The sequence below is a fragment of the Mustela nigripes genome, chromosome 3, assembly GCF_022355385.1.
Source record: "Mustela nigripes isolate SB6536 chromosome 3, MUSNIG.SB6536, whole genome shotgun sequence".
Lineage (NCBI taxonomy): Eukaryota > Metazoa > Chordata > Mammalia > Carnivora > Mustelidae > Mustela > Mustela nigripes.
Genome location: NC_081559.1, coordinates 55564520 through 55592298, shown reverse-complemented (window position 1 = coordinate 55592298; position 27779 = coordinate 55564520). Strand labels below are relative to the sequence as shown.

Below are 27779 nucleotides of genomic sequence, written 5' to 3'. Positions count from 1 at the left end.
TTTGATTTAAATTTCAAATAGCTAAGAATCAAGAATTTATGGTGCTAAACCATAAAATGAGGCAGCTTAGTCCGGGAAGGGTATTTCAGACATTTAGGAGTAACTCGATATTTCGTGAGCCTATGGGAAATTCTGAAAGCATTTCACAAAGAGCTGTTTTCAATAGTTTGTTAGTCTGGAGAACACTGAAATGCTGTCATTGAGAGCATCCAGAAAAACATCTTAAGGATAGAAAACAAAATTCCCAAAGAAAATATGAAAAGCATAAGTCCAAATTTTAAGTCAAAACTGAAGTGATAATGCTGGATAGTCAACCCTAGAGAGTAGGTCTGTCTACCATACATTAGTGTGTGCTTGGATTAATACCCAAACTCAATTAGTTGTATTCTGCTCCAGCCTCTCCTTTAGGTTCACTGACCTGGATATAAAATTTACACTTTAATACGGCAGATTTAATTAACCCTATTGAAATGTAAAAGATTCCACAGGGATTACAAAACACACCATCCCTTACTAATTGCCGAGCTGAATTGTGTCAAGCAACCACTTTCTCTTGAACCAGTGGATAACTGCGGGGGCTTCCACCAACATCATGACGATCCACAGAAGGCCATAGGCTTACAAAGAGGAACCGTATCTCTTTCTCTGCCTGAACACTGAAAGGCAAAGTGCACCCTACTTCTTATTCTAGGCCAAACTTCTGGAAACTTCTGGTCTGTAGTCACAGCCCAGATATGTCATGAGTTCAGTCCCCTCGGAGATAGACAATGCCGAATCTGAGGGCTCGGGTCTCAGGAGTGAGTGCACGTGCAAACTGCAGGACATGCTAGCAAGACCAATCTTGACACTTTAATTAGTTCCACCGGCAGCCAAGCAGGAGAATGCCTCCCCCAAGAAAGATAGCTGATTCCGCCTCGGGCAAGAGGAGAAATGTTGACAATGGGAACTTTTTAACCTCTCTTCTTTGCCCAAAACAAATCCTAAATTTCTCCCCCATTCTTACTCCAGAGAGAGTCCTAAATGTTACACAGGACCTCAAGGAGGTTACATCATGCGGTCTAGGCCAGTCAAAACACCAAGGGCATAAATGACCAGGACTTCAAAGGCTTCGGAGAGTGGGGATGAGGGTTAGGTGGGGTTTATTCTGAAATGGGCAAAGAGCTTGGTAAATCTGGTTACTGATACTCACTTCAGAGGACAAAGCCTTTATTTTTCTTTCAAAACCCAGCATAGAAAGGAGAGAAGAGATCTGAAAATGGACACCCTCACACATGAATTCACCACCAACAGGGTCCTCAAGTCTCTAGAATGGCCAGATACCACCGGGGCCTTTCCCCTCTTCAGCACCATGCACCTGGCGCCCTGCACTCCTCAGCACCATCCCAGTGGGAACCTCTTACCCAAACCAAACAGCTCAGTGCCTGGACAGAAGGGAAAGGGTACAATTTCTCATGCCAAGACGCAGGCAACACACCTCTTCCCTGCCCACAACGCCCAGCTCCTGGCCCCCTCTCCTCTCCCACCAATTCCAAACACCCCCTGCTGAGGTTTACCTTCTGCCAACTCCTCTTTTCAGCTCATTTTTAGGTTTATTTTCACCACCACCCTCCTTACTCCATTTTGCTACCATGTCTTACTTTGTACCACTCCATCCTATGTATCCACAGAAACACAGTGGTTAGGGGCGCCTGAGTGGCTCAGTGAGTTAAAGCCTCTGCCTTCAGCTCTCAGGTCATGATCCCAAGGTCCTGGGATCAAGCCCCACTTCGAGCGAGCTCTCTGCTCCATGCGGAGCCTGCTTCCCCCCCCCCCACCCCCACCGCCTGCCTCTCTGCCTACTTGTGATCTCTGTCCGTCAAATAAGTAAATAAAATCTTAAAAAGAAAGAAAAGAAAGAAACACAGCGGTTAGAACATAAAGGAGCTGTACCCCTGACCACCCACAGCTAGGAAGAGGATGCTAAGTATTCCAAAGGGGAAGTATCGATGAGCTTTCTCTTTCAGCAGGACTACATAAACTTGTACCCACACTGAAGGTAAAATGGGCTTCTCTACATAAGTCAGGATTCCTAACCACATGTTTCTGCAGGGAAATGGGATACAAGTTCAAAACATACAAATTAAAGGATCATAGACTCATGAGCTGGGGACCCCTTGATACCACGGAAAGAAACAAATAGAAAATCCTCTAACTGATTTAAAAAATAAGAACAATTAATATACCTATGAAATACTACAGTTTGTAATGTCTGTTACACTTATTTCCAGATCTAGGAAAAAAAAGATATAAAATATCTTTACTAAAAGATTTCAATTAATTTGGGCTTTTTTTTGGGGGGGGGGGATACTCTCAGTTCAGCATTCCCTAAAGAAAAACTTTAGATCTTAAAAAACAAAAAGTGGGGTGCCTGGGTGGCTCAGTTGGTTAAGCGTCTGCCTTCGACTCAGGTCACAGTCCCAGGGTCTTGGGATGAAGCCCCACGTCGGGCTCCCTGCTCAGCAGGAAGCCGGCTTCTCCCTCTCCCACTCCCCCTGCTTATGTTCCCTCTTTCGCTGTCTCTATCAAATAAATATATAAAATCTTAAAAAGAAAATTAAGATAAAAAGCAAAAAGCTTTCAAAAGCTATCAAATGCTTTTAAGAAGGCGAGTTATCAGAAACTTGTCCAGTGAAAGTGTCAGGTTTTCAGCCAAAGCCTGTTGAATTCTCCAAACGGTGGAGTACCAAAAAGCAAAACAAAGCAGCGTGCTGGAAACCGTCTACGACTGGCTTTCCTTATCTCCCCACGCTAGGGAGGTCAAAATTGAGAGGAAATAAGGCTCAACCCTTAAATAATGCATATGCACCCACTCAACTATTCCTACCGGTGTATATAAATCCAAGAATTTACATTAGCTCACCACATCTCTGGAACTGGCCGGGGCAGGGGGGAGTCCTCCCAAACACATTCAGTTTGGCAAAGCATTCCTACAAGAGGCACTCCAGTTTCACTCAGAAATGGAATGTCATTATGTAAAATCCTCTGGGGGAGGCGAAGGGAATCATTGAAAATATATTCTTACCATTCTCACTGGGCTCTGCTGCCTTGGACACTTCTCGGAACGGGATTATAACTGCATCTCCAGGCACTCTGGGGCTTTCCACATACTTGGGCTTCCTGACGGGACCTGTGGTAGAAAAGATCTGAGTGTGGCTAATTTTTTCCAGACGCAAACAAAGCTTCGGCATGTACAGTGTGTGTGTGTGTGTCCTCACCAGGACCCAAATATGCCTCAAGGAAGAGCCGGCCCCTTCTCCTCCCTTGAACACACACACGGTCATTCTAGCACAGACGCGGGAACGTCCAGCCTGGCTGCCAGAGCAGAAATGGGTAAGCTCAGTTTCGAGAATGTCAACTCTGGCAAAAACAGAAGCCGCGCGTTTGCTGTGAAGACGCGACAGCTGTCTTTGGTGTACATCAAGGAAGGGATTTTGACATGTTTAAACCTGGACAGCTTCTGGCAAAGGGTTTTTTTATTTGGAACCTGTCTCTAACTGGGACAAAGACGATTGGGTTGCTTGCTATCTCCGAAGTCAGGAGGCAAGGATTATAAACATCAACACACTCCGGGCGGCCACGGAGCACCGGAATTTTATGCCCCTGGTGACGCACTGCGATTGTGTGAGGCAGGGAAGGCGACAGTTTTCTTGGCACGTGACAGAGCCGCCTTCAAAAAGGCACAGCAGCCCATCCGGCGTGCGACTTGGGGACACAAGAGGCCCGTCGGTCCTATTTCTCACCTTCCCCTCAACCTCAACTTATCATCAGAAGATCTGGAATTCTCAGGAAGGCTGAATGGACCCCTCACATGCCGGCGGGAATGAACAGGTGCAGCCACTTCAGGAAACGGTTTGGCAGCTCCTCAAAAGGTTACACACACAGTTATTAAATGGCCCAGCAGTTCCGCTTCTCTACTCACACACATTCACACAGAAGTTTGCACACCCGTGCTCGTGGTAGCAATATCGAGAGCCAAACGTCCATCAACTGATGACTACAAAATGTGATCTGTCCATGCAGGGGGACAGTATTAGGCCACACAGAGGGATGGAGTCCTGATTTATGCTACAACAGGATGAAACCTGAAAACACGATGCTACGTGAAGGAAGCCAGTCCCCACAGACCACATATTATAGGAATCCATTCGTATGGAATATCTGGAACAAGCAAATGTATGGAAATAATGAATGGCTGCCAGAGGCTGAGATATGCAAGCTAGTGGGGTGATGGCTAAAGGGCAGGAGACTTCTTTTTAGAGTGATTAACATGTCCTAAAATTAGTGGTGGGGGCACCTGCGTGACTCAGTCATTAAGTGTCTGCCTTCGGCTCTAGTCGTTTCCCAGGATCCTGGGATCGAGTCCCATGTTGGGCTCCCTGCTCAGTGGGAAGCCTACTTTTCCTTCTGCCCCTCCACCTACTTGTGTTCCCACTCTCACTGTCTCTCTGTCAAGTTCATTACATCTTTAAATAATAATAATAAAATAAAATAAAATTAGTGGTGATGGCTGCACGACCTTGGGAATATACTAAAAACCGCTAGAGTGTACACTTTAAATGCGTGCTTTGTAGGACATGTGAATTACATCTAAATGAAGCCGCATAAAAAAAGAAAAGGTTGCCCATCCTGTCTGTTCCTTTCAAGCATCACATTACACTTGGCCCAGAATCACCCACTCGACTTTCATTTTCCTTGGCTGCCTTATACTTAAAGTACGCTTTTACAGGGCCACAGAGGCAGGGCATGTTCCACAGCAGTGAGGGAAAAGCTGGTGGGAAGAGAGGCAGCCAGGGGTCCACAGCCCTCCCTCCTGCTCAGCCGACCCTCCGGGGCCTCGGCTCCATCACCACACACTGGTTCTGTGAATCAGGCGGGTCCTGAGCGTCCTTGGGCATGAAACACTATATGCCTCCAAGGAGTTCTGTTCAGACTGTGGTTTGTGGTGAGAGATGCTGCCATCTAAAGGCTTCCCGCATAAGCATCTCCATCAGTCTAACAATATCCCAGTTCCCAGCGCCTACAACGGACAACACATGAAAACAGGTGACATTATCAAAGCAGCGTCTGGTGCTTGACAAATAGGGATGGTGCCTCAAACTCGACAAATCATGGTTTTTAAATGGCTAACAGTATTTAATCGCATGACCGTCTCCACAATTTACTTAACCCTGTCCGAAAGGGGATTTTTCAAAGGTTAAATCGGAACGGTTACGGGGAAGAGGGAGAACATGTTCACAATATGAAAGGAGGGTGCAGGCTCTGCAGCAGAATACAAAGCATTACTCAGATTTTACCTAAAATCTACACATACCCTATATAAATATTCATGGAGAGAAGACTGGGGGGAGGGGCATAAAGGGAAATTTAACATATTTGCTATGGGGGAGCCACACACTAGGAAGAAGGGCTCTAACAGGGCAGGAAAAAATGGAATCAGGACAAGCACAAGAACATTTCTACACTCTTGGTTCCTGACCTATTCTCTGTGGTACAAGAGATCACAGGGATCTTTTCCCCTACCATCTGCTATCTTCCACTTAAAGGACTCTGGGGAGGTAAAGCCCTTTATTATTACCACCCAATGATTCAAATTGTCCCAAACAGCAACCACCCCTCAATGGTTGAGGGATGACAAATCAAAGGTTGAGGGGTGTTCAAGAGACACCTGTAAATTTCTGCTCCCCTTAACTCTTCAGGGTATAGTAACAGCAAATCTAAGCAGGAGATCTATTTACAGGCTCCAATCTACCTACCCCATATATCCTTCAAAAATAGTCTCTGACAGTGAGTAGTCCTAAAACATGGGACATCTCACATGGATGTACAATGGTTTTTATGAGTGGCTGGAACAATGAACCCCAATGTCATCCAGAGCCTTCATAAAGCATCCAGGCCTATCCATCTAATGCTCTATCACCGTGTTCAGCCCGGAGGCCAACTGCTACCTGTAAGAACTACTTCACACTAAGGAGTCAGAGTGTGAAGAGCAGAGCCTCTGGAATTGGACAGACCCACCTAGGTTCAAATACGGTTCCCTCCCCAGCTCGGGCCTCAGTAATATCCTCAAGATGTAAGATGACCAAGTAAGCCTCCTGTTCCAAGGGGAACATCCAGGAGAGCTAAGACATGGATCTGATTCCCAGGCTTAGCTTAGCACCTGGCATAGTAAACAGTGGCGCTAGATGGGAAAGGAGATATGGAATATCAAAGTAAAGAGAACATGTATTCAGTGGTCACACAAGGCTAAGCACTTACATACATTAATTCATTCAGTGGTAGTAATTTTGGGAGAAGAGCACTACTTGCATTTTTAGGTCAAGAAACTAACACTCAAATTAGTTAAAAAGGTTTGTTGTGGCCCACACATGGCAAAACACTAGTTCTGTGGACCATGCAGGTTTGAAGCCCGAGTACTCAACCAGCACGTGGCACCGATAAAAGCAGGAAACCCAGATGAAACATGCAGTCCTAGAAAAGGTCAGAACAACAGAAACTTCCACCACCACCTAGTCACCCATTGACCTGCCCAATGATTCAAATTGTCCCAAACAGCAACCACCCCTCAATGGTTGAGGGATAACAAATCAAAGGTTGAGGGGTGCTCAAGAGATACCTGTAAATTTCTGCTCCCCTTAACTCTTCAGGGTATAGTAACAGCAAATCTAAGCAGGAGATCTATTTACAGGCTCCAATCTACCTACCCCATATATCCTTGGGATAGGATATGTTGGGATAGTCAACAAATATTTTATTCATATTTGTCTCTGATCATCCCTTTTACTAAGAATTGAGATATTCTACAGTGGTTACAGGCATACTTTAAATATTGGAGATACTGCAATAAAGTGAGTCAAATGAATTTTTTTGTTTCCCAGGACAGGTGACATGTTTACACTGTGGTCTATTAAATATACGATAGCATTATGTCTAAAATCAATGTGTATACCTTAATTAAGAATTACTTTATTGCCTTGCCTTGCCTTGATGTTGTTGGCTCTGATTACGGTGGTGGCTGTGGCCATTTCTTAAAGTAAGAATCCAATGAAGTCTGCCACATCAATTGGTGCTTTCATGAATGACTTCTCTGTCGCATGTGATGCTGTTTAACAGCATTTTTACCCACAGAACTTCTTTCATAACTAGAGGTGAACCTCTTAAATCCAACTACTACATTATCAACTAAGTTTATACAATATTCTAAAATCCTTTGTTGTCATTTTAACAATCTTCACGGTACCTTCACCAAGATTAGATTCCATCTCAAGAAACTTATTTGTTTATCTGTAAAAAGCAACAGTCCATCATCCATTAAAGTTTAATCATGAGACTGCAGCAGTCCAGTCCCATCTTCAGGCTCTACTTCCAGTTCAAGCTCTCTTGCTACTTCTACCCCATCTGCAGTTACTTCCTCCACTGAAGTCCTGAACGCGGAGAGTCCTCCATGAGGGCTGGAATCATCTTCCGAACTTCTGTTAATGTCGATATGTTGACCACTTCCCATGAATCATGAATATACTTGGGGCATCTGGAATGGTAAATCCTCTCCAGAAGCTTTTCAGTTTAACTTTGTCCAGATCCATCAGAGGAATCACTATCTGGGGCAGCTACAGTCTTACAAAATATATTGCTTAAATAACACCTGAAAGTTGCAATTATCTCTTGAACCATGGGCTGAAGAATGGACGCTGTGTTAAACAGCGCAAAAATATTAAGCTCCTGAGACATCTCCACCAGAGCTCGAGTGACCAGGTGTATTGTCAAAGAGCAGTAACATTTTCCGAGGAATTTTATCCTGAGTAGTAGGTCTCAACGGTGGGCTTAAAATATTCAGTAAACCATGTTGTAAATAGATGTGCTGTCATCCAGATTTTGTTGTTCCATTTATAGAGCATAGGCAGAATACATTTATATTAATGCCTAGGGATCCTAGGATTTGGAGAATGGCAAATGAGCACTGATTTCAACTTTAAAGTCACCAACTCCATCAGTCCGTAACAAGAGACAGCCTGTCCCCTTTAAAGCTTTGAAGCCAGGCATCAACTTCTCTTTTGTTAGGAACGTCCTAGATGGCATCTTCAGGAACCAATCTCTATTAGCATTCAACTTTTCTTCTATAATCTCCTCATCTCTCCTCAGCCTTCATGAACTGAAAAAAAATTAAGGTCTTACTCTGGATTAGCTTTTGTCTTAAGAAAATGTGGCGGCTAGTTTGATCTTGGACCCAGACCACTACAACTTTCTCGGTATCAGCGATGGGGCTGTGTTTGCTTTATCATTCAGGTATAACTGGAGTAGCACTTTCAACTTCCTTCAAGAACTTTTCCTCTGCATTCACAGCTCAGTTAACTCTTTGGGGCAAGAGGCCAGGCTTTCAGCCTAACTAAGCTTAATCATTTTTAGCTTTTGATTTAAAGTAAGAGATATGGGACTCTTCCTTTCACTTGAACACTTAGAGGACATTGTACGGTTATTCAGTGACCTAATTTCAATACTGTTGTGTCTCAGGCAACACCAAGACCCAAGGAGAGAGGGAAGAGACAGGAGAATGGCCATTTGATGGAACCCAGCCAGAATATACCCAACATTGATCAATTAAGTGTGCCGTCTTACACGGGCACAGTTCATGGTACCCCCAAAACAATTACAATAGTAACAAAGATCACTGACCACAGGTCACAGTAACAGACATAGTAATGAAAAAGTCTGACATATTGCAAGAATTATCAACATGTGACACAAAGACATGAAGTGAGCCAATGCAGTAGGAAAAATGGTGCCAAAAGACTTGCTGGACACAGGGTTGCCACAAATCTTCAATCTCAAAACTGCAACATCTAGGAAATGTGATAGAACAAACCTCCATAAAACAAGGCATGCTGGTGCAAGCAATGGCTCTCCAATATGATCCTCTTATTTAAAATGCTTTCCACAAACAGCTGAACCTCAAATGCTATAAAACAAGAAAAATTTATAACTATACAGGTTTTGTTCCTTCCTCCTCTCTATCGCTCATTAGAGACTCCTTGCACACTTTCCATTAAATAACCAGATGAACACTCGTTTGCCTTTACTCCTTTCCAAAATATGATTAGAGTTGCAGTAAAGGGATTTGAGAGAGACTGATGGGGAGCGGAGAACACCGCAGGCAAGAAACCAAACTTCTGAGAGTGGGAAACAGTTTGCCAAGGAGCAGTGAATTGAGTGGGCTAGAAAAGGTCGGCTCTAGGGTAGGGGATGGGACAGCTCAGCCTCAGAGATGGGAGGCACTTCTGAAGACAGGGGCATGGATGGGGCCACGCAGGATCAGGGCTTGAGAATCTATTTAAGGGAGAGTCAGACCCTCAGAACCAGGAAGCATTCCCTCTCATCCTGGAAAGGCCTAATGCCAAGAGCACAGAGACTCAAGAGCTAAACTCTTAAGTGCTAAACTAAAAAACTGGGATTAAGAAAAATTCCACATGTAGACTGGTGGGCCATTGGGGTGGGTCCCCAATGCCCCCCACCCCGAGCTGTGAGACCAGCGACAGCAATCTCGCACACCAGGGCAGAAGACATCAGAGGATTCCGCTCTGGGGAAAGTCACCAAGAGAAAAGACCAGTAAGTGAGAGTTGGGCACATCCCCTCAAAGAAATGGCACATCCCCAACCAACCACGGTATCACAAAGCCTGTCCTCAACACGTAGCCAGCACTTTCAATCAGCCTCTTTGCTCTTCAGATACGAACTAGGATCAGACAGTCGAGGAAGACCCTACCCTGAAAAGCAGCCACTGGAACAAGAAGAGCGCTGTGAGGGATCCGAGAAAACAGGAGGAACCCCCGCCAGAATGAGGAGTTATTGCTTCCACTACCCAAAGGACGACCATCACAAAGGGCACCTAGGGTCCCTGTGGTGAGCCGCTGAGCAGACTGACTGAAGGACAAGGAGAAGAAAGGCCACGCTGGCAGGAGCCATGTGACCTCCAGGCACCCATCTTACACCTGAGCTGCTATTAAACCACAGTGACACTGATTTCTAAACCTGAAACAAACTCCCCTAAAACAAAGTGGCTGCCATGTCAACAGGGACCCAAACTGAGAATTCCATCACCCCGCCACCCTCTTACTCAGGGGATTCTACTGCCCAGCACCTTTCTAGACACAGCTTTTTGTTTAAAATAAAATGTTCAGGGGCGCCTGTATGGCTCAGTGGGTTAAAGCCTCTCTCTGCCTTCAGCTCAGGTCATGATGCCAGGGTCCTGGGATCGAGCCCCACATCGGCCTCTCTGCTCAGCTGGGAGCCCACTTCTTCCTCTCTCTGCCTGCCTCTCTGCCTACTGGTGATTTCTGCCTGTCAAATAAAAAAATAAAAATCTAAAAAAAATTTTTTAAAAAATAAAACAGAATGTTCAATTTCCCAAGCATAAGCTATCTTAAAGTAAAATAATCTCCCCCCTTCCCTATCAGTTTAATCCCCACAAAATAACCAAAATATAATACTACATAATAATTATGCAGAAAACATGGTATGTTTGCCACTAGTTGGGTTTTTTTTTTTAAGGTGGGGGGGCAGAAGGAGAGAGACAACCATGCAGGCTCCATGGCCAGCACAATCTCACAAGCCTAAGATCATGACCTGAGCCAAAATCAGGAGTTAGACACTCAACGGACTGAGCCACCCAAGGTGCCCCTGCTGGCTACTGTATTTTAAGGCAAGCATTCCTTAAAAACTATATATGACCATCAGGTATTAGCTTGAACATCAGCAAGGGGAACCTGGTTGGCTCAGTCCAGAGAGCATGCAACTCTGAATCTCAGGGTTCTAAGTTCAAGCCCCATGGCAGGTATAGAGATTACTCAAAATTTAAAAAAAAAAAAAAATTGTGAGAAATTCAGCTCAGGTAAAGGCCAACATGTTTCCCGGGCACGATGGCCTCACTTCCCAATCACTCCTGGGCAGCTCACCCATAACACTGGTATAAAGCACTTTTCAAGTTCTACTGTGTATAGAGATCACCTGGGTGGGGGGTGGGGGAGTCCTATAAAAATGAAGATTCTGATATCCTTACTAGGTATATAAGGCTGGGACCACAGCCACACTTTAGTAGCAAAGGCATCAAGTAGGGCAACAGAGCCACCATGGGCAGGGCCCCTAAAGAAGACCACCCTTCTTTCATCAGGTCTGAGAAGGACCTAGGGTTGTGTGGCTGGAGCACCAACTTGTCCAGTTTACCAGGTTTTAGATAAATGAGGATTGTTCTCAGTCAAATGGAACTCATTCTTTTTTTTTTTTTTTAAGATTTTATTTATTTATTTGACAGAGAGAGCACACGAGCGAGTGAGCACAGGTAGGCAGAAGGAGAGAGAGAGAGAAGCAGGTTCTCCACTGAGCAGGGAGCCCCATGTGGGGTTCGATTCCAGCACCCTGGGATCATGACCTGATCCAAAGGCAGTCGCTTAACCGAATGAGCCACCCAGGTGCCCCCAAATGGAACTCATTCTTGATCATAACCCATTTTTTAAAAATTTATTTGACAGAGAGAGAGATCACAAGTAGGCAGAGAGGCAGGCAGAGAGGGAGGGAGAAGCAGGCTCCCCACTGAGCAGAGAGCCTGATGCAGGGCTCAATCCCAGGACCCTGAGATCATGACCCGAGCTGAAGGCAGAGGCTTTAACCCACTGAGCCACCCAGGTGCCCCGATCATAACCCATTTCACAGCAACTCCAGATTCTTTACCTCATCCAGTCTCCCCCACCGCTCACCCCCATTCTCTACTATTTGATACAGGGGAAGGGCCCTCAACTTTAAAGATGAAGGGCTCCAAAGATAGACAGACACAGAAGGTGTCCCAGAGAGGTTAAACAGGTTCCCGGCATGCAGCTTGCACGAGAAGAGCTCCTGCCAGCTCTTTCCACTGTACAGAACAGCCTGTGTGTGTCTGGGAGGGGGATCGGTGAACCGCCCTGAATCACGTGAGTCTACAGCCTCGAAGGCAGGCCTTCTCCCCATTCAGTCCACAGCCTTTATGTAAAACTCCAAATATACTTTTCCCAGCGGTCAGTTTTCCTGCTCTTTTTAACATTTTAATCACATAGCTGACTATTCGGCTGCTTAGAAACTGCCATATAAGGAATATTTTTTAAAAGGGATGGCAGAAATAAACCAAACTGGGCTTTATCTCCAGGCAGTGAAAGACAGAAGGGCAGGGGTTACTTTTCATTTCAGAGTGTTTCAGTTAAAAATAATTATATATATAAAAGCAATATTTGGGACACAGAACACCTGAGGCTACTTAATGCATTTAATGCAGTCTTACATTTTTCACAACATCTGGAGAGGAAAAGTGACACTTTGAATTATCAATCATTTTAGAGGTTTTTGTTTGTTTGTTTGTTTTTTGTTTTTAGCATCTTGAACTTTCTCAGACAAGGTTCCTGTCAATTTTATCTGGTCTGGGATTTTCATTTTACAATGGGAAATGTTCATACAAAGAGGGGAACAATAAAAAGGATAAGTAAGAGGATTTTCTTTGGGGGAGGGGAGCTTTATCACTAAAGCAAATGTCATAAATAGTCAATTCCCAAATGGTGAACTGTGGCAAACTATCAGATGACAGGTGGGATTTTTAAAGGGCATGATACTGAGAGCTTCCAACGTCTGACTGTATCCCAACTTCTCCTGCCTGTATCCCAAAAGGCCAGTGTTGCAGGGAGGAAGAGACGCATGCTTGGAACTGAGAAAGGGGGATATCTGGCCTGAGGGCATGAAAGGAACACCTTCCCGAGGACCGGGCTGTCCTGCCTCCCTGCTGCTTTGTCCTGTGCTGAGCTGAGGCAGGGCAGGTGAGCTGATGGGTCTACCCACAACCCTACCTGTGAGCAGTGAGAGCTTCTTGGGAACAGTCACTTTGAGGGAAGGAGGGGCCAGAAAATGAACTGACCCAGTCAGAAGCCTCGACCCAAAGGGAGGGTAATTTCAAGCACAATGTGTTGTCCGTCATTTGAATTTCTCCCACAAGAAGCAGGGGAGAGTCTGCAAACAAAAACCTAACATGCTGCTTGAGATGGCTCCACTCCACGGATGGATAGAGGCAGCCCAAGGATTCCCTACCCCACATGCTTGGGTATTCTAGGAGCTGATGAGAGGCAAGGCACCAGGAGAAGTGCCTCAGCTGCCTCAACAGGAACTTCTCTGGTCTGCTCTCTGGAAGCTTCCAGAAACTAATTGGGGCCTTGTGCAGGGAGAGAAGGATAGTAACTCAGTGCAATCGGGGTTGTCACCACTGGATATAACCTCCTCTACACTCCAACACAGGTAAGGTCTAGGGAAATTCAGACTAATTCTAGGGAAGAAAAAAACAGGTGAAAACCACAATGAGATACCACCTCACACCAGTCAGAATGGCTAAAATTAACAAATCAGGAAATGACAGATGCTGGCAAGGATGCAGAGAAAGGAGAACCTTCCCACACTGTTGGTGGGAATGCAAGCTGGTACAGCCACTCTGGAAAACAGCATAGAGGTTCCTCAAAACGTTGAAAATAGAGCTACCCCATGACCCAGCAATCACACTACTGGGTATTTACCCTAATGATACAAATGTAGTTATCCGAAGGGACACGTGCACGCAAATGTTTATAGCAGCAATGTCCACAATAGCCAAACTATGGAAAGAACCTCGATGTCCATCAACAGGTGAATGGATAAAGAAGATGTGGTATATATACACAATGGAATATATACACAATGCAGCCATCAAAAGAAATGAAATCTTGCCATTTGTGACAACTTGCCATTTGTGGAACCAGATGGTATTAGGCTTAGTGAAATAAGTCAACAGGAGAAAGACAACTTTCATATGAGCTCCCTGATATGAGGAAGTGGAGATGCAACATGGGGTGTTTGGGGGGTCGGAAAAGAACAAATGAAACCAGATGGGATGGGGAGGGAGACAAATGATAAGAGACTCTTAATCTCACAAAACAAACTGAGGGTTGCCGGAGGGAGTGAGGGAGGGAGAAGGTGGTGGGGTTATGGACATTGGGGAGGTGCTATGTGCTATGTGCTACAGTGAGTGCTGTGAAGTGTGTAAACCTGGCGATTTGCAGACCTGTACCCCTGGGGCTAATAATACATTATATGTTAATTAAAAATTGTAAAATTAAAAAAAGAAAAACACCAGAAGGTGAGAGGAAAACAATGGGTCACCTGCTAATGGTAACTGAAATAGAAGAGTTACCTGACATTACTCTTAATAAGCCTCCTCTTTCTTATTTCGAATACCTTCTTTTTAAAGAGTGCATCGAGAAAGGACACAGCCTTCACTCCATGCAATGCACAAGGCCCTGTGTGATACAAATGTGCATTGCCATTTGGGCACTTAAATCTAGTAGGAAAACAGTTCCAAAATGGAGCCACGTTCCTTTCAATAAATCAGCTTTAAAATAAATGTTGACAATGATTTTCTAGTCTCAGTTTGCGGTGTGCACGTTTACAACACTGTGAGTATAATAAACCCCTAGCTCAACACAATACCCTGAGTCATGTTTTTCCACTTTCTCCCAGCGCAGTTTGGTCCGTCATGCTGTTCCTGTACTGAACCCTGTTTTTATGCACTAACGCAGGGAAATGCATTCATTCACCTTACTTAGTTACTCAACAAGCACCCCCTGGCACCAACTGCACACCAGGCACAGGGTGAGAACAAGACATGGACATGCTCTCCTGGAGCTCCCAGGTTTCTGGGACATAACTCTATCACACTGCCCAAATTTTATCTCCAAACACCTCCACATAACTAATGTGATATAAATGTGTGTCAGGTGCCTTCAAACTAATGCCTAAAAGTAATTAGTTGTCTTAATCTGGAATAGGGACTCTAGAGGTTAACTAGTCTTTTTTTTTCCTCTAAGATTTTATTTATTGGAAAAAGAGAGAGGGCATGTGGAGGGGGGAAGGGCAAAGAGAGAGAATCTCAAGCAGACTCCGAGCTGAGCGTGGAGGCTGATACAGGGGTGCAATCTCACAATCCTGAGATCTTGACCCCAATTGAAACCAAGAGCTGGGTGCTTAACCAACTGAGCCACCCAAGCACCCCAAGGTTAAGTAGCTTTTAAACAAAAGGCCAGGGGCACCTGGGTAGCTCAGTCAGTTAAGCGATTAACTCTTGATTTCTGCTCAGGTCATGCTCTCAGGGTCATGAGATCAAGCCCAGCATAGGCCTCTGCCTCAGCAGAGTCTGCTTGAGATTCTCTCCCTCTGTCCCTCCCCTCCACTCAAGAGCACAAGCATGCACGCTCTCTCTCTTGCTCTCTCTCTCTCTCTCAAATAAATAAAAGCTTTGAAAAACTAGGGGCACCTGGGTGGCTCTGTCAGTTAAGGATCAGACTCTTTTGCGGGGGGACAACAATACTGATTTTTTATTTATTTATTTGTTTGTTTGTTTGTTTTAAAGATTTTATTTATTTATTTGACAGACAGAGATCACAAGTAGGCAGAGAGGCAGGCAGAGAGAGAGAGAGGAGGAGGAAGCAGGCTCTCTGCTCAGCAGAGAGCCTGATGTGGGGCTCGATCCCAGGACCCTGGGATCATGACCTGAGCCGAAGGCAGAGGCTTTAACCCACTGAGCCACCCAGGCGCCCCAACAATACTGATTTTTTAAAACTGAAGTATAATTGAAGTATTGAAGTATAATACACAATGTTACATTAGTTTTAGGTGTACAACAGATCAGATTCTTGATTCCAGCTTAGGTCATAATCTCGGGGTGGTAAGATCAGATCTACAGGGCAGGGGCTCCACGCTCAGCACGGAGTCTGCTTGAGATTCTCTCCCTCCTCCTGCTTGCTCTTTCAAATAAATAAAAATCTTTTAAAAAATTTAAAAATAGGGGTGCCTGGGTTGCTCAGTGGGTTAAAGCCTCTGCCTTCGGCTCAGGTCATGATCCCAGGGTCCTGGATTGAGTCCCGCATCAGGCTCTCTGCTTGGCAGGGAGACTGTTTCTCTGTCTCTCTCTGCCTGCCTCTCTGCCTACTTGTGATCTCTGTCAAATAAATAAATAAAATCTCTTTAAAAATAAATAAATAAATAAAAATTTAAAAGAATAAAAAATTTAAAAATAAAATAAAAGGCGACACTCAAGAGCAGACCACCACCAGTCAGTCAGGTAGTCATCCTTACCACAGTCACACAAGTTAGTACACTTGAGGTAAAAAATGGACCCCCATGCTGGCTAAATCACTAATTTTGTTCATTGGTATTATGGAGCAGAGTTTCAGGTGGCTCCTGAATAGGGTTCCTGTATGGGTTCCTGTATAGGGTGAGGGTGGGGTGTGAGTGTATGTGTCCAAGGAGAGCGGAGAAGTCTGGACCTGGCCACTGTGGAAGAATGGGAAGAGAGCTGTTGAGTGAGACGTAATTGCTCTTCTTCTCCTGCCCTCTCTTGAATGGTTGGGGAGGGCTCATGGAGCACCCGCCTACGGGTGGAAACCTCTGGATGGATTGGGACGCATGCTTTTCCCTCCCACCTCTTCCCTTACCTCCCAAATCTCCCACCCTTAACAGAAAAGATGAAAGAGGTTAGAACAGGATTCCATAGTAGTGACTGTGCTGAATATTTGAAAAAATGGTCCCAAATCAGGATATTCCTTAGAAGTTATCAGTTTATAGCAAATAGGTGTAGTTCTTTTAAAGAGCAGCCACTTCTCCTCATCAGAACTAGTATTTGCGCACTCCTTGAGTAATAGTACTCTAAGGGAGCCAGCAAGGGGTAAGGTTCTCTGCCTCAAGCAGCTTTCGTCCTGCGTGGGAATGGGAAGAGGAAAACACTACTCCACTCCATGCTCCCACTTCCTTCCAACAGTACTCATCATCCTGTCACACCATGTCAACCGATCCTTCTGTGTTCTTGGTGACAAAACCAAGGGCAAGAAAAGGCAAGAGATTCAGACTCCACAGGTCCTATAGAGAAATAACTGAACTACTGCGCTGGATAAGAGGGTTTACAGGCCTAATAAGAATAAGTTGAAAGATCAGCAACAGATATTGTTACAATCTCACTAGGTTGCCTTGAGAATTACCACTATGTACCTAGCAGAACGGTAGAATTTAAAAACAAAAAACTGAGGAGTAAAAAGTGATGTGAGGATACAAATCAATGAGAATTCTTCTCCACTGTTGGCAGGGAAGCAAGATGGTACAATCACATTGGTAAAGAGTTGGCATTTTTATGTAAAATTAAACACACCATGGGACCAAGCGATTCCACAATAAGGCACTGACCCAAGAGAAATGAAAATGTATGTTAACCCAAAAGCCTGCATGTACATGTTTATGGCAACTTAATTCATAATCTACCAAAAGTACAAGCTACTCAAATGTCCTTCAATTGGTAAATGGATAAACTACAGTACATCCACACAATGGAATAGTACTCAGCAGTAAAAAGTAAAAAAACATTGATACCCACTAGAGTAGAAATGAATTCCAGGGGCACATGTCTGACTCACTGGGTTAAGCCTCTGCCTTCAGCTCAGGGTGTGAGCTGGGATCGAGCCCCACCTCAGGCTCCCTGCTCATCTGGGAGTCTGCTTGTCCCTCTCCCTCTGTCCTGCTCATGCTCACTCTCTCAAATAAATAAAATATTTTTTAAAAAATGAATTTCAAATGAACTATACTCAGTGAAAGACGCCAGACTCAAAAGGCTACATACTCTATCATTCCATTTATGGGACATTCTGGGAAAGGCAACTACAGATTTAGACAACAGATCGGTGGTTCCCAGGGAGCAGGGGTGGACTACAGAGGGAGCAGCCTGAGGGAATATTTTGGGGTGAGGGAGCTGTTCTGTCCCTGACTGGTGGGGTGCTGATAACACAACCCCAGACATTTGTTAAAGTGCACAGATCCGTACAACAAAAAGTAAACTTCATTGTATATAAACAAAAATGAAAAAAAATTTTAATTAAAAAAAGAGAGGTCTGACTTAGGGTATCCATCTATATGGGGGAGAAGCACTACTTGTCGGAAGCCTCCGTTCTGACCTACGGAGAGAACAAGGCCGGTTCCAACATCTACCATTCCCTTCTGCTTTGGTAAGAAAGCCATCGTTTTTAACTAGTTTAGAAGAGTTGAAGTTTTAAGAAGTACCCAATACATAGAAAGAGGAAGAGAGATGACAGAGTGTCCCTTGAGTTGGGTGGCAGGGGGTGATTACATAAAGCAGACTTTCCAGGACTATCTCATTCTACACTCTGGGCTGACTGACTAGCAACTGGACTATTTCACAGTTCTGCACACTCTCAAAAACGTAGTAGCAATGCAAATGATTCCCGTCCATAGCAATGGAAATAAATGTTGTGTGGCGGAGGATATAAATTGCCGTAAATCCAAATTCTCATTTAAATTGGCCTTAACATCTTACTCATTTCCCTCTTTAATTAATGAGCTAAATAAAATTATTGACATATGACCTTTACCATTTGCATGTCCTATTTTTGCCTTCTTGAAAATTATGCTTCAACAGCACAGGGAATTAAATAAATCAAAAAGTGCCTTTCCCAGACTCCTTGGCAGCGAGGTAAATGCAGTCACTGCGAGGAAATCCAGTATTGGGTGGGATTTCAAGGAAGAGTGTTTAAAACAAGCCGACCAAGCTGAGAGGGGCCCCTTATAACTCTTCTCACTTTCCTCCATCTGGCAGGAAATGCTGACTTGCTAGCGCTAACAATCATGCAGGACCCTGAGGTGACCTTGAGGGAGGAGGGTATAGCAGGCTGATAATGGCACCCAAAAATATGCCCATGACCTAATCTCTGAACCCTGTAAATGTTCTTTATTTGGAAAAGTGGTTTGTGTGATTAAGCTAAGGATTCTGCGGTGAAGGAATCATCCTGGATCATCCATATCCAGGTGGGTCCGAAGTACTATCATGACTATTCTTACAAACAATACAATGGGAGACAAGATCACCACCCAGAGAAAGCCATGTCAAGACAGAGACTGGAGGGAAGCTGCCACACAAAAAAGAATCCCCTGGAGCCCCCAGAAACTAGGAGAAGCAAGAACAATTTTCTCCTAATAGAGAATTTTTTTAAGTTTTTTTTTTTTTTAAGATTTTATTTATTTATTTGACAGACAGAGATCACAAATAGAGAGGCAGGAAGAGAGAGAGAAGGAAGCAGGCTCCCTGCAGAGCAGAAAGCCTGATGCGGGGCTTGGTCGCAGGACCCTGGAGTCATGACCTGAGCCAAAGGCAGAGGCTTTAACCCAGGCGCCCCTAATAGAGAATTTTTAATGTTTTTTTTTTAAATGTGGCCTACCAGGACTGATTAGCTTTGTGATTCCTATTTGAAGTATGTAATTTTTAGCTTTAAGTGAAATTCATATTTAAATATAGGACTTTAGATTACAAATATAAGATTTATAAATTGAGTTTAAAGGCTATGGAAAGCTATGTTTAAAATTATTTAACCATAGTACCTTGCACAGTGATTTGAAACCCTTATCATCATATGTATACAAAATGCTGCTCTCAGACATCAAAAGACTCCTTTTAGTAATGGTCTCTCCACAATATAAAGTCAGTCTCTCACCTTCAAAATGCTCACTGGAAGGAATTCAAGATGGAAGGAAGGAGGGAGAGAGAGAGGAAAAGAGGACCTAAAAACTCCCTTAACTCCAAGTTTACTACAGTCCATAGCCCACGGCCCTCTCACAACCATTAGCCAGCCAACAAAACCAGCCATCATTCATTTCTAGTCCTTCAGCTAAATTCTAAAACCTTCCATGGACCACCACAGTCCCCAGGGTCATCAGGCTATTCTTGTTAGCATCCCCCAGACAACTCACTCCTCTCTGTTCCTGGTGTCTGAAAAGAGGCGGCACTCTGCTTTGAGACACTCTAAGGTCAGAAGCAGCCCATGGTGTTGCTGTACATGGCCAGAGGTTGGTGCATCAGGCCACACGCTCATGGCCCCTGACAATCCAGGGAGTCCCACGACAGGCTCATCGGAGACTGAAAGCAAGAGCAGAGCAGAGACTGGGCTTGTGAGCCTGAAGCAAATGTTCTTCTGTGACCTCTTTGGTGAGAAGCTCACTCTTGAAAGCATGTGACTGCCATTATCTGAAATACCTCGTGGAAACGTCAAGAACCTAAGAGAGCAGCCGCAGAGTGGTATCTGGAGGCTTAGCTGTTATCTCTTTCAGTTTGAACAGGACAAATTGCCCTCACAGATGACATAGGGAACACATGACACCACTGACAAAGACTTAGCTGAAGAGCCACTGGCAGGGCACATCTCCTTATAGGCAGCCAGCCCCTAATGACAGAGCCCTCTCAACCCCCCTCCAGCAACATCTGTCTCTCTGTGTCCCAACCGCAGGAGCAGGGTTTGTCCACAGAGTTACAGGACGGTTCTGTAGAACTTTTCTTACCCACCAAAACAACTACAATTTTATCTCACTTTCAAAAGCTTATCAAGATTAACATTCAGGGGTGCCTGGGTGGCTCAGTGGGTTAAGCCTCTGCTTTCAGCTCAGGTCTGGATCTCAAGGTCCTGGGATCAAGCCCTGCATCAGGCTTTCTGCTCGATGGGGAGCCTGGTTCCCCTTCTCTCTCTGCCTGCCTCTCTGCCTACTTGTGATCTCTCTCTCTGCCAAATAAATAAATTAAATCTTTAAAAAAAAAAAAAGATTAACATTCAACTTGGAATTCCTGATTCCACACTGGCTTATGACAACAAGAGTAGCCACTCGAGTAGCTTCTTGATTTTTTTCTCTTTAAACCAATCCCAAGAGGCAGTCATGCTGACCTCCAGCGTAGCACTTGCTACCGGTCACCAGGTCAATCACGAGGCCCTCTAAGTTACCCCGCCGACTCTCCAACCCCTCCCATTCCAAAGACTCCTCCTGTGGTTGTGAATGTTCCAGAGGGCAGAGATCCAGGAGCCCCACCCCCCCCCCACACACACACACATTGCCACACATCATGGTGGGTGTTAGCAGCCTCCCTGCCTTCCTTCCACACAGGCTCGAACACCTTAAAACCCTTCAGCAAAGGAGAATGACACTCTCAAAATCAGTCCCCAACCTGCCCAAGCCAAAGAAAAACAGCTCCAGAAGTTCGAGGTTTCAATCTGTGGCACTTTTATGTCTCAGCAAATTTTGAATAATCAGAAAGAAAGCTTACCTTAAGCTATCCAGACATCCTTTGGGTTGGGTGACCAAAGTTAGCAGTTACTATGCCATAAGAAAGAACTATTGAGAATTTTAACCTTCAGGTGTTTATTTTGTAGGCACACCTGGTGATGTATGAAGCCAAAGTCGTAAGTTAGCCTCTTTTAAGGACATGGGTCGGAAGAGTCCCAGAACTAGGCAGACACTGTTCCTGGAACACACTCATCATTCAGCATCTACCACACGGTGGCGCTGCTTCAATGTGGATTTCAGACCAAATCCACAAGGGCATTTCTTCACCATCTGAGAACAATGCCTGCACCCATTAGAAGTTGGGAGAGTGAAACGGACAAAAGCTTCTTGACAGTTCAGGTAACACCCATGAGGTCAACAGTCTACATAAAGGACAGCAGCTCTTTGCCCAGGTTTTAGGCCGAGCCTCACAGAATTCTGACATTCCGGGCCCCTGCAAAGAGCTTCCCTTCACTTACAACCCAGCCCACAAGGCAACATGTAGGGCAGAAGGGCTGAGGGTCCCTGAGTTGGCCGTCTCACAGCACAACCGGAAATGTCATCTACCTGTGACTCCAGACTGATATAATCGAATGGGGAAGAAGAAATGAATCTCCATGTGGAAAATCCCAAATTTATGCAGATACCTCATTGTCAAGGAGGGGGAGGGAGAACACCCCACCCTTCCTATGTGGGCTGCTCACAGCACCTTCCCTCCAGAGAATAGGATATGGAGAGCGGCATAAGAAGGGAGAGTAACTTCACTATGGAGAAACCTGAAAACCACTACGTTGGCTGGGTGGCCAAAGTTAACATAAACTGTGAGAAGTCACATTGCTGGTGTTCACCATCAACATGTTGTGATAAGACGGGCACTTCACCTCTGCGGTCTTCCTCTCCAAAACCCCCTAAATCTAGTCTAATCATGACAGAAGCATTAGACAAATCCCAGCAGAGGGGCATCCTATAAAATTCCAATCAGTCCACATCAAAACTGCCCAAGTCATCAAAACCAAGTCAAGTCTGAGAAACTATTACAGCTGAGAGGAGCCTACGCAGACATACAAATAAATGTAATGTGGGACCCTGAATAAATCCTGGATGTTGGTTATAAACTAGATAAATATGAATGAAGCATAGATTTTAGTTGCTAATAATGTATCAGTATTAGTTTATTAATTGTGAAAATACATGGGATGCCTGGGTGGCTCAGTCGGTTGGGCATCTGCCTTTGGCTTGGGTCATGATCCCAAGGTCCTGGAATCAAGCCCATGTCAGGCTCCTTGCTCAGTGGGGAACCTGTTTCTCTCTCTCTTTCTCCCTCTGTATGTGTTCTCTCTCCCTCTCTCTGTCAAATAGATAAATAAAACCTTTTAAAAATATTTGTGACAATATATCATTAATGTACTCTGTTAATAACAGGAGAAACTGGGTATGTGTTAGATGGGAACTCTGAACTACATTTACAACTTTTTCTATAAATCTAAAACTATTCTAAAATGATAAGTTTAGGGGCACCTGGGTAGCTCAGTTGGTTAAGCATCTGACTCCTGATTTTGGCTCAGGCCATAATCTCAGGATCATGAGATCGTGCCCCAGGTCAGGCTCCATGCTCAGTATGGAGTCTACTTGAAATTCTCTCTCTCCCTCTCTCTCTGCCTCTCCCCCTGCTCTCTCTCTCTCTAAAATAAATAAAATCTTTAAAATAAAATTAAAAGTTTATGTTTAAAAAAGTCCATTCAAGGCTCATATGGTAACCAACACCTTCACATACAGGACAATGCCTTCTGTATTCAGGAATTCCAGCCGTGTTCCTGACAGTCCTGATACCCAGAGCAGAAGAAGAGGGTTGTTACAGGATGAATGGTGTTGCCCCAAATTTCATGGGTTAAAGGCCCAACTCCCAGTATCTCCAAATGTGACTGTACTTGGAGACCAGGCTTTTAAAGAGGTAATTAAGTTAAAATGAAGCCACTGCTGTGGGCCCTAATCCCATCGGTGTGGTGTCTTTACAGGCAAAATCTGGACCCACAGACACACACCAGGACACACAGGCACAGAGGAAAGACCACGTGAGGACTCAGGGAGCAGGAGACCCTCTGTAAACTAAGGAGAGGGGCTAGAGGAAGAAGTAAAGCTGTAAGCACGCTCATCTGGCACTTCAGGCCTCCTGAACTGTGAGAAAATGCATTGTTGGTTCTTTGAGCCACCCACTCTGTGGTCCTCTGTTATGGCAGCACCAGCAAACTGTACAACGGGGAGGCAAAAATCCCCGGCGTCAAGGAAGGTCATGGGGATGAAGGGCTTGACGGTTTCCATGCCTCATGTCCCCACCGGTAAGAGTCTGACCAAATGCTGCCCTTCTGGGCAGCGATGAGGTGAAATGGAACTGCCCAGGGCCTTTGGAGTCAGGCTGCAGAACTTCAAGCCCCAGCCAGCCAGGAACAAGCTCCACAACTTTTGGGCAAATTATCCACTCCTGGGTCTCTCCATCAGCTGCAAATGGGGTTAGTACCTACACCTCAAGGTTAAATATAGACTGTCTAGCATGTGGTCAAGTACTAAATAAATATTTTCCATCCCCCCTTCCTTTCCTTTAAGCTGACAAACTATGCAAACAGACTCACTGCATGTTTCTATATTAGTGCCACAGAGCCATGACCCTTCGTTTATGGGCCAACTGTGGCTGATCTGCGCTACGACGAGAAGGCTGAGTAGTCACAACACCAACCCTATCGCCCTCAAAGCCTGAAATATTTACCATCTGGCCTTTGACAGAAGAAATATGTCAGTTCTACTCTGTCATCAGTTACCCCATTTCCACAGGCGAGCACCTTTTATCCCTTATTGTACTTGAACTTCCCAGCCACTGCCGCAGATGCCACGTCTTGAACTCCTTCCTCCTCCCTTGAGCACTCAGCGCTCAGGCTCTGCGCTTGCGACTCCCCGGTGCTCTTTATGAACAAGGCTGTGGAGCGTCTAAGGTTCACGACACTCAAAGTCAAAATCTCCCCCCCACCCAACCGACCTGTTTCTGGATCCTACATTGTAGTTCATGACACAACACCTGCACCTTACAGCAGCACAGAAATAGCAGGACTTGAAATCCCAGGACCCGGGTTGAAATTCCAACTGTCAGGGCCTTTCCTAAATTGCAAGAATAATGATCACCATGGAGTCACTTCCTAATAATTACATAGCAGGGAAGGGTAAAGCCACTAGGGCAACAACAGTTTTTTGAATCTAGACCCCCCCGAGAAAACCAAGCCAGAGCCCTTGGCAAGATTCCCAACTGGTTTGCAAAGAAGGAGGGAAGCGTGTGCAGAGATGTGGATGCCTCCACTGTCTGGACTGCTGGGCAGTGCCCCAAGGGACAGTCCATTTAGCCCAAATGCCGAACAAATCTCTCCCATGTGCCACGGTAGGACAAGAGATAGCAAGGTCTGGTCAGAGCCATTCTGCACTTGTCTTCCTTCCCTCATTCTCAGGTACAAACAGGTCACCACAACCTATAGATTCTTTTCCCTACAACTTTCTCAGACTCGCACTTCCCTCCATTCTCCTGTCACTGCAGAGGTTTTGGTTACTAGACTTCAACTGAATCATCACAAGAGTCCTAACCAGCTGCCCCAACTCCAAGATGGCCCATATAAAAATGGTTACTGTCCTCAGACCCCGATTTATACATTCTTTCTACTTAAAAATAATGGCCAAAAAACACCACTGCCAAAAGACTAATAAAACCACTCTTGGCTCCCGCCGAAGATCCACGCTCTTCTCAAACTGCCGGCTGCCTCACTGTGCCTTGTGAGCTCCAGCCAGGGCTGCCCAGTCCCTCACATTCCTGCGTGCTCTCCAGACTTCACACAACTGTCCTCCTGCCCACCCCAAGCTCCGTTAGCTATGCAAACCCTAATTCACGCACTAAGAGCACCTTCTAATGTCACACTGGCACCTTACCAGCTGCCCCCAGAGATTCTCGCTCATTTCCATGACATCGCAACTCTGTAGACAGCTCGAGGTCTCACAAGTCATCACCTCTCTCGCTAATCTGGGATGTGCCCAAAGCTTAGGGCCAAGTGTTTGTTTACCTTTCTACCTACCTCACCTCTACCCCAACACCCAACACACAGCTAATGCTCAATTAGCCTGAATAAGACAAGTGTTTATGGAACCTCATGAAATCACCAAATCAAAGGAAGACTGAAGTAACTCAGGGGGCCTCAGAGGACATTCGAAAAAATAAAGGTCACCATCACGAAAAAGTCACATCCACCTACAAAGTATCCCCTTATGATGAAAGGGGTCCTGGAAAAGTCTCTTGCCAACTCAGCTGCCAGCCAGCCCAGAAGAGCTGAGGGAAGCAGGAACTCCTGAGAGCACCAGTGCACAAAGAGGGACTATTTTTAAAAGCCAAAGGGCACACGAACTACGAATTTCCAGTTTGAAAGGAAGAAACAGGGAAACTAAACCACAAAAATAGTAAGAATATCCAAACGCAAACTAAAAATGATTCTCTTGAGCAGTCCTCTAGAAGGTTTCTTTCTCATTTCAGAGAAAACCTATTGGACTCAGTAAGTTTTATTTTTTCCTTACACTGTATCATTAAGAAATCTACAAGCAACAGTGAAAAAGTCAAGGTGACTCACAGGTATGAAGCTGTAGAAAGACTTTTACTGCCTTGAAAGGGCCTGTTTTTCTTCAATTGCTTATTAAAATACCATAAACTTAAAAATAAAAATGCAGCAAAACCTAACGTAGAATAAATATCACGTCTCAGAAACTGTTTAATGTGTGCTTCCTTGACCCGGGCCTGTTGACAGCATTTCTTTGTGAGAGTCCTACTGGGCCCAGGTGGCCATTCTGAGGAATCTTCCACACAGGGCAGAATCAATCCCCCCTCAAAACAGCGTAGAGATGCAGGGTGATTTCCCCACCGTCACCCCAAAATCTCCGGTATCAGCTCGCTTCCTTGTGAACTGCTTCTCACACTCCAGATCTTGGTTACCTGTATTCTCACTGATCTTTGCCACTTTCACTATGAATTCTGATAGCACCGAGAATAAAGAAACAACGCGCTTGGCTGGGAGCAACACCTACCGCAGGAAATGAAAAGCAAGGAAAGATGGGATGAGACCTTTCGCACAAGCTGTGGAAGGGCGACCTCTGCAAAGCCACACCCAGAACTGAGAGAGGCAAATCCAGCAAGATGTTAGAGGTCCACAGCAAGATGTTAGAGGTCCCTGCTCGGAGACAGCAGTGCCTTCCCCACTGTCCAGCTCAGACAAACAGAAGAGGAGGAAGTATGAGAAGCCAACACATGGGAAAGAGGGCAAGTTATCTGATCTCAAAAGTTGGGGCAACAGCACTTCCCGAGCGTGTTTGAGGAGCTGGGCACTTTACCGGCATCCCCTCTACCCTCTCAAAGAACTACAAGGAAACCAAGGATCAGAAAGCTTGACAAGTCACTTCCAAGCACACAGAACTTAAGAACAGGACTATGGATTTGAACCCCAAGTCTATCCAGAAACTTCCCACAGCACTACATGGCTTGGACAGAATTTCCCCCAGCAGGGTAAAGACGTGTACAGAAGTTCACCTTACATAATGCAGACAAGATCTGTTCAAATCTCACCACCACTTCTAAACAAAACCATCCACTCTGAGAATCCTTTAAACGAATATACTCAAATTTAAACGTATGTTTGAGTGCATACATACATTCATTCAAATCTTAAAGAACACATACCTGGCTCTAATAAGAACTCTAGACCTGAGACAAAAATGTTGTAAGTTATTTTGTAAAAGCAAACCAGTTTAAAAAGGAAATGTCTATTGAATTTTCGCTAAAGATCTCAAAGTTCTTTTTAATGAACAAAATAGGAGATTCCTAGCCTCTAAGTTTCACTTCCAGACCTCTAATTCCCAAGTCAAATATAAATACCAGAACCTAGGATGTATACAACAGGCACATATTTTGAGTCCTGAAGACCCTCACATCCAGAGTCCTTGTGAAGTATCAAAATGTCCAAGACACAGGTGTCCATAATCCTGCCTATGTTCTCAGATGACACCTCCCTGCAGTGTTACAGGGGAGTTGTGACCTGGGCACAACCACGTCCCCTGCATTCAACCACATGTGTGCCACAAAGTGGGGGAAAGGCAAGGATATTCCCTCTCACCGTTCCTTTTCAACATTACCCTGGAAGTCCTAGTTAATATAAGACAAGACAAGGCATATAGATCAGCAAGAAGAAATAAAGCTGACCTTTTCCACAGATGACATGATCATTTACGTAGAAAATCTGAAATAATGGACCAAAACATTGCTGGAACAGGGATTATAACAAGCTTGTAGGATACAGAATTAATATACAAAAGCCAACTGACTTCCTATATACTAGTAATGAACAAGTGGAATTTCAAACTAAAAACAGTACCATTTGCATTTGTACCTCAAAAAGTGAAATCCTATGGGTGCCTGGGTGGCTCAGTAATTAAGAGTCTGCCTTTGGCTCAGGTCATGATCCTAGGGTTCTGGGATCAAAACTGGCATCAGGCTTCCTGCTCAGTGG

At 44.9% G+C, this 27779-nt stretch overlaps 1 protein-coding gene across 6 annotated transcripts in view; it reads right to left on the bottom strand.

Annotated features, from left to right (window-relative positions):
* TANC1 (tetratricopeptide repeat, ankyrin repeat and coiled-coil containing 1) overlaps positions 1-27779 on the bottom strand; it is a 227620-nt gene that overhangs the window by 83900 nt on the left and 115941 nt on the right. For all 6 annotated transcript variants that reach the window (XM_059394028.1, XM_059394032.1, XM_059394031.1 and 3 more), the window contains exon 4: positions 3062-3166. In XM_059394028.1, the coding sequence (XP_059250011.1) occupies positions 3062-3166 (105 nt within the window). The remainder of the gene's footprint in view (positions 1-3061; positions 3167-27779) is intronic.